This window comes from Pithys albifrons, chromosome 10 (assembly GCF_047495875.1).
Source record: "Pithys albifrons albifrons isolate INPA30051 chromosome 10, PitAlb_v1, whole genome shotgun sequence".
In the NCBI taxonomy this organism is placed as follows: Eukaryota; Metazoa; Chordata; class Aves; order Passeriformes; family Thamnophilidae; genus Pithys; species Pithys albifrons.
Window position 1 is genome coordinate 7,246,387 of NC_092467.1, and position 11,833 is coordinate 7,258,219.

Genomic DNA, 11,833 nt, shown 5'->3' on the forward strand with positions numbered 1-11,833 from the left:
TTTTCCAGGAGAAAAAGGGAGGCTTGAAGGCAGGGAAAGGACATTAGAATATGTGTGGAAAAGAAGTGGGCAGGGAAGGGATGACCCAAGGTATTCACAAAGCAAAATATACTCTCTGGAGAGTGGATCTGGTCACTTTGGTTTGCACCCTGCCTGCCCAGGGTGGGGAAGGAGCATGGCGTGTCTCACCTGCCTTGGTTGCCCTTTTCTTTCCTTCTGCACTTTTTCTACCCCCCCTTCCTTTCCCTTCCTTTCCCCACCCTTGGATAATTTGGATCCCCTGCATGTGCTGGCAAACTTCATCTCTGAAAGACGCAAAAAGGGAGCGCCAGGATGTAGCATGCTAGAGGAATCCAGCCGACCTGAAGTCCCTGAAGGTTAGGGACCCTCCTCTCCCCTGCCCCAGGTGGGAAGGGTTGAGAGCTGGAAAGCCAAACCACCTGGGAATGGAAACCTGAGCCCCCTCTCCCCTTCCTGCACATCCCACATGCCTGCATCCCTGATGGATGAGGTGTGTCTTCCCAAAAGTGCCGGGAGGTGCTGTGGCAGCCCGGGTGCCATGGGGAGGGGGGCTCAGGGGCTGTTCCTGGGGTGCAGGAGGAGCCCTGGAAGGCAGTGAGCCGGTGTCCTGGGGTGGAAGGAGCCGGAGGGGGGGTGGGCGGCGGGCTGATCCTTGCCCTTCTTTTTTGGCTGTGCTGTTTTGACACTCTTTGTTGCTTTTTAATTTTTAATTTTTATTTTTTCCCTTTTGTTTAACGTTTAATTTCTTTTCCTCCAGCCTGGTCGATGTGTTTTTCGATATTGTTTTCCGTCCGCTGTTTTCTTCTCTCTCTTGCGCAGAGACTGGTGCTGATGAACATGCCTGTGGCCGAGGACATGACGGTCCATTTCACCTCCACCTTGATGGCGCTGATACGCACGGCCTTGGACATCAAAATTGCCAAAGGTAATGTCAGTGGGAGAGGGAGGGGACAGAGCCAGGAGGGCCGCAGAGTGATCATCATCTTTTCACAGAATCCTAGAATGGTTTGTGTTGGAAGAAACCTTAAAGATCATCTTGTTCCAACCCCTCTGCCGTGGGCAGGGACACCTTCCACTAGAACAGGTTGCTCCAAATCCCATCCAACCTGGCCTTGAACACTTCCAGAGATGGGGAGTCCACAGCTTCTCTGAGCAACCTGTGCCAAGGCCTCACCACCCTCACAATGAAGAATTTCTTCCTAATATCCAATCTAAATCCAAACTCTTTCAGCTTAAAATCGTTCTCCCTTATCCTATCACTGCTTGCCCTTGCAAAAAGACCCTCTCTCTTTGGGCAGGCTGAGCACGCTACAGCCAGTTTGGGTTTGGCTGCCCAAAGCCTGGCATATGGATGGAAGCAATTACCTTGAACAGGCAAATTTTTGCCACTATCTCAAAAAATAAAAATCTATTTCTTTAGGGAAGAAGTGGCCAATTTTTCACTAGAAGCTGTTTCTAACCGGTAGAAACAGCTTTATGTCTACTGTGTAATGGAGAAGAGAGAGAATTCCCTTTCCTCCCCATGTACAAAACCAAACCAAGGAGAGAAAAGATGTGGTTGGCTTCCTAAAGCTGTGGGGAAAGGAAATATCTCTCTCAGGGCAGATAAAATGTTCAGAGCAGGAAAACCTGCTCTGTTGCTGTTACTGGAAAGGCTGTGATTCATGAGATCAAAAGCTTCCTGCAGAAACACGGCATTTTCAATAAAACATCCCCTGGGAACAGCTCAACTATTGGAAGAAAACCCAACCAAGGGCAAGATATCAGCCAAAGCCTAGTGCTTGAATCTTGAAATGATGGCTTCAAGCCCCTCTAGATAAAGCAGAGATTTGAACTTGGGTCTCCTATAGCTCATCCAACTTGCCCCAGGCTCAGGTATCTCTGGTTGGTGCATGTTGACAGCTCCTGATGAGCTGGGTCTTCCTGAGGTCAGCAAACCCCTTCACCACTGGCCAGAGAGCTCTGCCCTCCATGCACGGCGTCACCAAGCATTTAAAGATTTACCAAGTGGAGCTGCTCTTTCACCAGCACATGATCCACTCACCAGAAAAGTGGGGCAGCAGCAGGTGTGTGTGGGCAGGAGTAGGATTGGAGCTGCAGAGACGGACCCAAGGCAAGCTTGAAGGTGGCAGGTTTGAGTGGGAGGGCAGGGGATGGGGAGATGGAGGCACATATGGAAGGGATGGTAGGAAAGTTTCCCTGTGAGAGCAGGAGACCAGTTTCCCTGTGAGGCTTGCTGATGCAAGATGGCCCTCCCAGCCCAGAGAGCTGGTTGCTGCTTGTAAGCCTCACTTCAAGCTGGGAAAGGGGTGGTTAGTTGGACCCTGGTGTCAGGTCTTGATGTGTGTGGGCCATTTTTCCCCCTGCTGCTCAAGGTGGTGCAGATTGGCAGCAGTTAGACTCCGAGCTTCAAAAGGAGATCCTGACCATTTGGCCTCATCTATCACAGAAGATGCTTGACCTGTTGGTACCCATGCCAAAAAGTGAGTCTCTGGAGGGACTGTCATTGCTTTCAAATTCCCATCATCCTCACAGCAGCTTCTTCCCAAGGGGAGGTGGGGACTGGTCAGACCCATTCCCAGGTGAGGGAAGAGTGGGAAAAAGGGTTTGTTGCTACAGGCTGGCTTCTGCCTTTCTCTGCCTGGCTGCTTGGGAACCCTCTTGGAAAACACACAGTTGGCAGGGATTTACTCCTGCCAAACAGAGTCTCCTGTAAATCATCTCTGGAGCATCGGGGAGGGAGGCTGAGCATCACTTGTGCACTTACATCTGATGATGCAATGATGGTGTGTGCCTTGGTGTCTTAGGGTGATGATTTCAATCCACCTCCATCAATTCTATCTCTATGAGCATCAGCCTTCTCTCTTTTGGAACAATGAGCAGTGTCTGAGGGTCACCAGGGTATCCCACAGCAGGGCCCTTCCTGAGATCCATGCTGGTGCTTGCAAACCTGCTGTTTCTCTTACAACACAAGCATCTCCACTTTATTCCTTCTTATGCTCTCAGCCTCTGACCTGACTGTTGGGAAAATATATGCAGCCATGATGATCATGGATTACTACAAGCAGAGCAAAGCAAAGAAGCAGCGGCAGCAGCTGGAGGAGCAGGTGAGGCTCAGTGAGGGTATGTGGTGGGCACATCACTCTTGCTTCCCATCACTTCCCAACCAAATGTGCAGCCAGCTGCATGGAATGCAGCTGAGGGATGAAGATGGTGGTACACATTGGGGTTTGGTGACTATGAGGCACATGTATGCCCATCCTTGTTCCCTGACATCAAAGATGAGCAAGTGTCCCCTTCCCAAGTGGTAGGCGAAGTGCCAGTTGTCCATCCATATTGCCTGCAGGCTCAGTTTCTTCCTTTCTTCAATGCAGAAAAACGCTCCCATGTTCCAGCGCATGGAGCCATCCTCCTTGCCACAGGAAATCATCTCGAATGCAAAGGCTCTGCCGTACCTCCAGCAAGACACCCTCTCAGGCCTGTGAGTATTGCTCTGAGAAGAGAGGTAGTCCTGCCACTTTTCTGTTTCTATAGCCCTTGCTTTGTTCTTGGAGCTGGCAGTGGGATGCACAGAGGGTTAAATTGCTGCTGAGGGCAGCGAAAACACAGTCATGAGCACAAAGCTTTTGCAGCATTCCAGATACCTGGTGTGCATCAGCATCACCACCAACAGCAGAGGTTGCAAAGGGGGATGGCTGAGGATCTGTGTGAATGCTCTTCCTGAAGGACTATCCCAAAACTAGGTGCCATCACTCTTACCTAGGAGGGTCTGGGATGGACTGAACCCTGGAAGCAGTTGTGCAGTGGGTCCCTGGGTGGTGCAGGATCAGTGGGGGATCCCAGCATCCTGGCTGGTGGCAGTCAGATGGTGGAAGTTGCTGGCACTGCACTTGGGATGTTCCCACTGCTGCTTGGGGACCTGAGGCGATGGTGTCCTCTCCTGCCTGGGCACCACTTCAGCTCTCCAGAGAACATGATGTTTGTCCTGGGTTGGTCTCAACAGCCTGGAGGGCAAGCACAGGGGCGCCCCAGCTCTGAGCCACTGGAGAGGCAATGCCCAGCTATGGCCCCACCCAGCTTGTGGCCTCCCTGAATGTGAGCTGTCTTTGCAGGAGCAGCCGAAGCGGGTTCCCCTCTCTGAGCCCGCTCTCGCCACAGGAGATCTTCCAGCTGGCGTGCATGGATCCAGCCCAAGAGCAGTTCCAGGAGCACCAGTCTCTGGTAAAGTCACACACTTCCTGGTGGGCACTCACCTGTGGTCCCAGCAAGGATACTAGTGGGCACAGGAGGTGTGGGATGTGAGCACAGCACAGGGAAGGCAGCTGCTGGGTCATGCACAGATCCAAAGCAGAGCATAAATGTCCCTAGGTGTGCTCTGCCCCTTGCCTCTAGCACTGGGGACACAGCCATCCCTGCACCAGCCCTGGCCGGAAGGGTCAGGTAGCAGCAAGTGCTTTTGGGGAGAGAGGTGTGACCAGAGTCCAACGTCCTGCAGTAAAATGTCCTTCTCTTCACAGGCTGCTCTTTTTTCCACTGAGCGCTCATTTCAGTGGGTTACCCCGTGCTGAGCGATGGTATCTGATGTTTTTGGATTCATGTTCATTTTGTTGTCAGTGCTGGTGTCCCCAGTCCCAAGCCAAGCTGTCAAACTGTCTCCAGCAGGAGCACACCCCTCCAGCCCCACACACATGCCGGCCTGTCTGTCTGTGTGTGTATATATATATATACATATCTATATATATCTCTCCATGTCTGTGTGTGCACTTGTGCACCACCTGATGCTGTTGGATGCAGTGTTGTACCACTGTGCATCTGCAGCCCAGTCCATGTCCCAGGGGTCTGTGGCACTCTGTGTGAGCTGTGTACCATGCAGGCAGGTGTCCCCTGCCCCAGCCGCCCCGACCACATGGGAAGGTGGCAAGTAAGACTCCCACCCTCCTCATAAAGTCACCTTCTATCAGATCTCTCCAGAGTCACTGCCTGCCCATCTCGTCACCACGTCCTCTGCAAATATTCCCCTAAACGGGGAATTAACCAGTGTACTGTGAACAGCGTGTGTTCTCTTAATGGGGATGTGGCCAGGAAATCCTTAAAGCTGGGTCAAAGAAAATCCCACAAATTTGTCCCCTCCTGGCAAAAGAAGGAGTTAAACCCTGCGCAGCCAAGGCATCACCACATCCAGGCAGGGTTTCCACTGTCACTGAAGAGGTACAAGGTGAGCAGGCCATCAGGCAAGCCTGAAGTACCACATCAAGGCACACCTGCAATAGATTGTGAACTGGAGATTATTTTTCAGTGGCCACATGATGAATTATAGTCTTAGACTCTATTTTTCATAGAATAGTTCCGGTTGGAAGGAATCTTTTAAAGCTCATCCAGTTCCAACCTCCCTGGCAGGGACATATTCAACTTGATCAGGTGACTCAGAGCCCCATCCAACCTGACCTTGAATGTTTCCAGGGATGGGGCATCCACACCTCTCTGAAGAACTGTACCAGTGTTTCACCAACCATTTTTGGCCCACCTAAATTCTGCCCCTAGCTGAGTGAGCAGGGCTGTCCCCTGCCAACAGGGCAGAAGCAGTGTGCTCCCTGCTCCAACCCCATTCCAAGAGCTTGGCTGTGTGTTTGTTTCCAGGAGCCAGAGGTTAGGGAGTTTCAAAGAGTGCAGCCCTCTAACCGTGGCAGCTACCTTCCCGTGGACACTCAGGACCACGCTGTCTCTGGGAGGGCCTCCTCCATGCCTCGTCTCACTGTGGATCCCCAGGTAAAACCAAACAAAGCCCCCATGGGTGCCGGGTCCATTCAAAGCCTGCCAGGTAACACCAGGGCTTCTCTCTGTGCCAAGCCCTGTGGCTTCCCCACACCCCAGTATTGGAGTGTTTCCCCATCTCTGGGACGCTGCACAAGTAGGAGAGCTGCTGTTCCCCTACATGGGGGACACTGGCAGCAGAGAGCAGCCTGGGGAATTGATTTCCTGGCTCATGGGGGGGAAGTCCATGCTGGAGCAGGACCATGCTGGAAGGCAGCAGGGTCTCCTCACAGTGGGACACCCCTCCTTTTGTCTGGCCCTGGGTTCTGGTTGAGGTTGAGGATTCCCAGCTCAACTGTCAGATGATCTCACAGGTGATGAAACACCTTTTCCGTCTTTTTCTGTTGTCCCAGCACATGCACTTCTCTGTCTGTCCAGGGGAACTCAGGCCACATCTCACCTCATTTGTCTGCCCAGTTTCTCTGTTGTTCTGTCTTGTGCTCAGCCTTCAATAAGAAACTGATGCTTTTATGGGGTTCAGTGTTGTTATGAAGTCTCTGAGTCTGCTTTCTGCCAGAGGTGCTGGTGCAGGCACCAGGTCCTGGTGTTGGTCCCAGAGTGATATACTGTGGCACATCACGAGAGTGTGAAGAGGAAGGAAAGCTTTGCCTCCTGGGCTGTCTTTACTATTCAGCAGCAGAGGAGATGATTAGAAGGAGGGGATGGGAGCAAAAGGTGAGAGGACAGGAGATGGAGACAGAGAATGGCCTGAGGCTGCAAAAGCAAAGGATAAAACAAAGGAAATATGGAAGGTGGTGATGTTTCACCCACGAAGTGAGAACACAAGCTAGAAGGAGAGGAAAAGGTAGAAAGGAGAAGGATGAGAGAGAGAGAAAGAAAAGGGAAGATAAAACAGCAGCATGAGTGAGGAGAGAGGGAATGAGTGGAGGGGAAAAGGGATGGGGATGTGGGAATAGAGGAAGCATAGGGAGGGGTCTGGAAAATTGGTGGCAGCCATGAACACAGAGTAACAGGCACTGGAAGATCCCCTCTCTGTGTTTGCTCGACTTGACCCTGTTTTCCAGGCAGGAGAGATGGTGAGACAGCCTAGGGGAAAATGGTCTGGCACTCTCCATGTTCCCATGCCTTAGAGGAGATGCTTCTGCTCTCCCCCCAGCATGCAGCACCTTGGCTTGAATTGAGGCTGCCCACTTTGTCTGTGCAGAATGGCTCCAGTCAGCAGGGGAAGGGGAGCCTGTGAGCACCAAGGCTCAACCCCTCTCTCCTCCCACCCTGATTTGTGCGGAGATCTTATGGAGGGGGCAACTGTGCTCAGGCTGGCTGCCCCCACCCCCAGTCTCATCCTGCAGGCTGGTGATCCCAATGATGGGAGTGAACTGGCAATTCTTGACCGCTGGGGTCCCCAGCCCTGCCTGGTACTAATCCCCTCCCCGGCTGGCCGGGGCTGCTTGCAGGTGGTGACAGACACCAGCTCGATGCGGCGATCGTTTTCCACCATTCGGGACAAGCGCCCCAACAGCTCCTGGCTGGATGAGTTCTCCATGGAGCGCAGCAGCGACAACACCTACAAGTCCCGCCGGCGCAGCTACCACTCCTCACTCCAGCTGTCCGCCCGGCGCCTCAACGCTGACTCAGGTGAGCAAGGCTGCATTCCATAAGAAATCCTAAAAATCTCCAGCTTAAGCGTTCCTTGTTCCTGCAAAGGGCATGGTGGACACTGATATGGATGTTCTACAGGCCACCGGTCCGAGGGACACCGCTCAGGCAGGGAGCGGGGCCGATCCAAAGAGCGCAAGCATTTGCTGTCCCCTGATATATCCCGCTGCAACTCCGAGGAGAGGAGTCCCCAGGCACAGGACGAGTCACCAGAGCGGCGGCGTGAGTCTCGGTCACCCAGCGAGGGAAGGTCACAGACGCCCAGCAGACAGGTGGGTGACAACAAGCCCTTCCTAAGCACAAAGGAGAGCTTAGAAAAAGTTCCTTGCCAAAAATGAGAAGACAAGCCTCTACTGTGAGAGCTCTGCACTGCTTCTCTTCCCTGTAGTGGCATCCCTGTGTCCCCTGTAAGCTGAGCAGGCTGAGACTGCTTGGGCATCCTGCAGAGCATGTGGGGAGAGGGGTGGATCCCATGCCGGTCCTCTTGCCACTGTGGCATCTGCCTCCTGCCAAGGTTAAGGTGTCCCAGCTACACAAGCCTGGAGATGCCAGTGTTTGAGTCAGCTTGAAGCCCACAGAAATGCTGCCTGTGGAGACCAGCAGCTGGCGAGCCATCAGCTCTTGTTGCAGTGGGTCTGTGGGTGATTTTTGCATTTGACCACCAAGAGCATAGAATCATAAAATATCCTCAGTTGGAAGGGACCCACAAGGATCACTGAGACCAAATTCTGGCCCTGCACAGACAACTCCAACAATCCCACCATGTGCTGAGGGCATTGTCCAAACGCTTCTTGAGCTCTGTCAGACCTGATGCTCTGTTCACTTCCTTGGGGAGCCTGTTCCAGTGTCCAACCACCTTCGTGGGAAAGAAGAGCCATTTCCTAATATCCAACCTAAATCTCCCCTGACACAGCTTAATGCTGTTCCCTCAAATACTGTCACTGGTCTGAGAGGGATGGTGTCTGCCTCTCTGGTGCCCATCTTGAGGAAGCTGCACATCCTGATGAGATCTGCCCTCAGCAAGCACCATCCTCGTCCCTGGAACAGACCCCGAGGCAGGGATGGGGCAGGCAAAGGCCATCGAAGAAGAATTCTACAGGCAGCCCGGGCTCAGGGTGGGGGGAGTGTATGCATGGTGCTTCCTGTTGCCTCTGTATTCTCCGATGCGTCTTGGTGCTTTTCAGGGAATGGGCTCCCTGAGCGAAAGCTCCATCCCCTCCATCTCGGACACCAGCACCCCCCGGCGAGGCCGGCGCCAGCTCCCGCCGGTGCCCCCCAAGCCGCGTCCCCTCCTGTCCTACGCCTCCATGCTCCGGCACGCCGGGGACGCCTCGCCGCCCGCCGAGGAGAGCGAGGGGGGCTCTCCGCTGCTCTCCTCCACCCTGGATCCCAACACCGCCGGCCTGACCGAGTCTTCCAGCTCCCCGGCGGGGAAGCAGAGCCGGCAGTCCACCCCGCAGCGCTACATCTCGGAGCCGTACCTGGCCCTGCACGACGACTCGCACGCCTCAGACTGCGGTGAGGAGGAGACGCTCACCTTCGAGGCGGCCGTCGCCACCAGCCTCGGCCGCTCCAACACCATCGGCTCGGCCCCGCCGCTGCGGCACAGCTGGCAGATGCCCAACGGGCACTACCGGCGGCGGAGGCGAGGGGCAGGGCAGGGCGTGATGTGCGGGGCCAGCATCGACGTGCTCAGCGACACCGAGGAAGACGACAAGTGCTAGAGGCTGCGCCCCGCCACCCCATCTCAGCTGTCCCCCCCCAGCCCCGCCGCCCTGCCCCTCTCCAATGCATGCTCTTCGCCACGCCTGGGAATGAAACTAAACCAAATCCAAATGCAGGGGGGAAAGGAAGAAAACCAAACCGACCGGAACGGAGGGGGAAGAAAAAAAAAAAGAAAAAAACAAGTCTTTGTGCAAAAAAAAAAATTAAAATCTGTCGACTTTCATTTATTACTATCACCTTTTTTTTCTGCACAGAGAAGCATTTAATGGGTGGTGGAGTGGCCCGGCTGGGTGCGTGTGCTGGGGGGCAAGGGAGAGCCCCCCAGCCGCAGCCCCACTCCCTGCCCCAAGCAGAACCCCCGGGAAGGCTTGTCCTGATGGTTTTCTGCTCCCCAAGGCCAGAGGGTCCCAGCAAGGGGGCACCATGTGCCCTCTTTGCTCTATCGCTTGGGCTTGTGCTGCTGTGGCTTTGAATTACACTCCCTGAGGTCTCATCCTGCCTGGAAAAGGGTCAAAGTATGATGGTGGGGTGCAGGGGATGAGAGTGCACCAGACAGACCTGAGCAGCTCTGTCTGCCAGTGGTGGCAAAACTCAAGCCAGCTGGTTTGTACTGGGGCAGGGAGGCTCAGTGCTGCCAAATGTATACTGTCTCCCACTGACATATATTTATTTATATACGGAGAACTCTAGGTGTGCCTGTGTGTGTATATATGGGGGGGAGTGTATGTATATATATTTATATGCTGTATATATAAAAATATACACATACATGGATTTGTTTTAGTCATCTGACAATGCTGGGGAGCCCCTTGGGACTTTTGCTGCCTGCGTCCCCCTTGGTGGGGGCAGGACCAAGCCTTCCCAGGGGGCTGCTGCGCACTCATCCCTGTAGCAGAGCATGGGGAGTGTTGCCCTGCTCCCTGTCCCAGACATTTCCAGTGGTGGGAATTGCATTTTCTCCATTAGAGATGGCTGTGGGAAAGGGACCCTGGGCAGCTCAGCTGCTGGTGGTGCCTACAGGGTTGCCTATGGGATGAGGATGGGGCTGTCCCTGGGGGCCCCAGCAGTGCCAAGGTGGTGATAACAAGCCTCTCAGAGGCTTCTTTGCTGTGTTTACCCAGGAAAAGAAGATATCCATATCTGCAGGGGAGTGAAGATGTTGTGCATGCATGATGGTAGCTTAAATCTGTCCTCCTGGCAGAGGAGCCCAGCTTTGGCACCACTCCTGCCTCAGTTTCCCCACAGCCATGGCCCCTGCCCACTCCTGGAGCCTGGCACCTCCTTTGGAGAGGGGCTGCCATGGAAGAGCTGGGTTTGCAAACCCCATGGCCCTGGTGCAGAAGCAGGTGGGTGTCTGAGAGCTTGTGGGACTTTGAGAGAGGAGCATGGTCTGGGCAGTGAGCAGGGTGGCTCACCCCTTCTGCAAACACTGAAAATGCAGAACTGGGCCACCTTGGCCACCTTCCAGTGCTCGTCATTAATTAAGCTGATAATTATGTGCTGTCAGCTCTTAACGATCTGTTCACACTCTCGCCTTTGGGTGTGATGCTGTGCCTGCCAGCCCAGGGAGATGTTGGTGGCCTGGTGGTGATGTGTGGCTCAACCTGGTGTCAGTACTGTGTTTCTGCTATGAGTTGTGTCATCAGTCTCAGTGTGGTCCTGGGGAGCCAGAGGGTACTGTACCTTTGGAACCTCAGGGAAGGGCTTACACTGTGAGCCAGGGTCTGGTCGGTGCATTTGAACCAGGTGTGGCCGTGTTTGTGGAGATGGGAAATGGAGATGGGCAGAGGGAGGCAATGCAGCCCTCATCCTGCCCATCCTGCTGCTCATGGTTTTACTGTGCTGCAGATTGTTGTAGTCTGAGTCTTTGGGACTGTTCTTCAGCAGAGCAGTGGCTCTGGCCAAGCTTTGCTTTGGTCCTGGATAGCTCTTGTCTTCTCCTGATGAAAGATGCTATGGGCACAAAGTGCCTTGCTCCTGCATGTGCAGATCAGCCCCTGCCCTGATCGCTTTGTGAGCTCCCCCGATGGAGCTCTGCTTTGTGAGAAGCAAATCCCACCACTTCCAAAGGCTGTCTACTCGAGGGCTTGGGCATGGACCAAAATCCTTCTTTTTAATGATCAAACTGCCCTCTGTTCACCCAGATCTCTTTTATGGGGCCCAAAGCTCCTCTTGCCTCCATTGGTCCCTGCTGGTGGGTGGCACCTCTGCTGTCCCTGCTCACCCTGTGCTTCCCAAACAGACACTTCCACCTGCCAAAGGATCCAGAAATCCCCTAGGAAGCCTTTCCATTGCTGTTGCTCAGACCCTGTATCCCCCATCTTGGCATCTGGGGACAAGCCATCCCCCATTCAGCTGTGGGGAAGGTCGCTAGTGCTGGCTGGGGGTATTGGCATCACCTGTCCCCTTCCAGCTATCCTTGAGCAGTTCATGGCTTCGACCTGACTGAAGCTGTTGGAACATTGCTCCCTGTGCTGGAATATGGGGGAGCCATGTCTGATGGGCAGTGTGGGATTGCATGGGATCCAGGACCAGGGACATGGTGGTGCTGGGGGCCGGGGGAGGCAATGCCGTACCTGCTCTAAATGTAGGTGCTGGTATCGTCTCCTTCTAAATGCAGAAAGGTGTCTGACAATGCACTGGTCTCTGAGTAACAGCC

At 54.1% G+C, this 11,833-nt stretch overlaps 1 protein-coding gene across 3 annotated transcripts in view; it reads left to right on the forward strand.

Moving 5' to 3' along the window:
* The window catches only part of CACNA1E (calcium voltage-gated channel subunit alpha1 E), a 131,705-nt gene extending 122,308 nt beyond the window's left edge, over window positions 1–9,397 (forward strand). For 2 of the 3 annotated variants that reach the window (XM_071565743.1, XM_071565741.1), the window contains 9 exons: window positions 841–946; window positions 2,397–2,504; window positions 3,028–3,128; window positions 3,396–3,502; window positions 4,134–4,242; window positions 5,659–5,787; window positions 7,248–7,428; window positions 7,531–7,721; window positions 8,634–9,397. In XM_071565743.1, coding sequence (XP_071421844.1) covers window positions 841–946; window positions 2,397–2,504; window positions 3,028–3,128; window positions 3,396–3,502; window positions 4,134–4,242; window positions 5,659–5,787; window positions 7,248–7,428; window positions 7,531–7,721; window positions 8,634–9,173 — 1,572 coding nt within the window. In that variant the 3' untranslated portion in view covers window positions 9,174–9,397. The remainder of the gene's footprint in view (window positions 1–840; window positions 947–2,396; window positions 2,505–3,027; window positions 3,129–3,395; window positions 3,503–4,133; window positions 4,243–5,658; window positions 5,788–7,247; window positions 7,429–7,530; window positions 7,722–8,633) is intronic. The other variant, XM_071565742.1, reaches the window with a different exon arrangement.
* The last annotated feature ends 2,436 nt before the right edge of the window (window positions 9,398–11,833 follow it).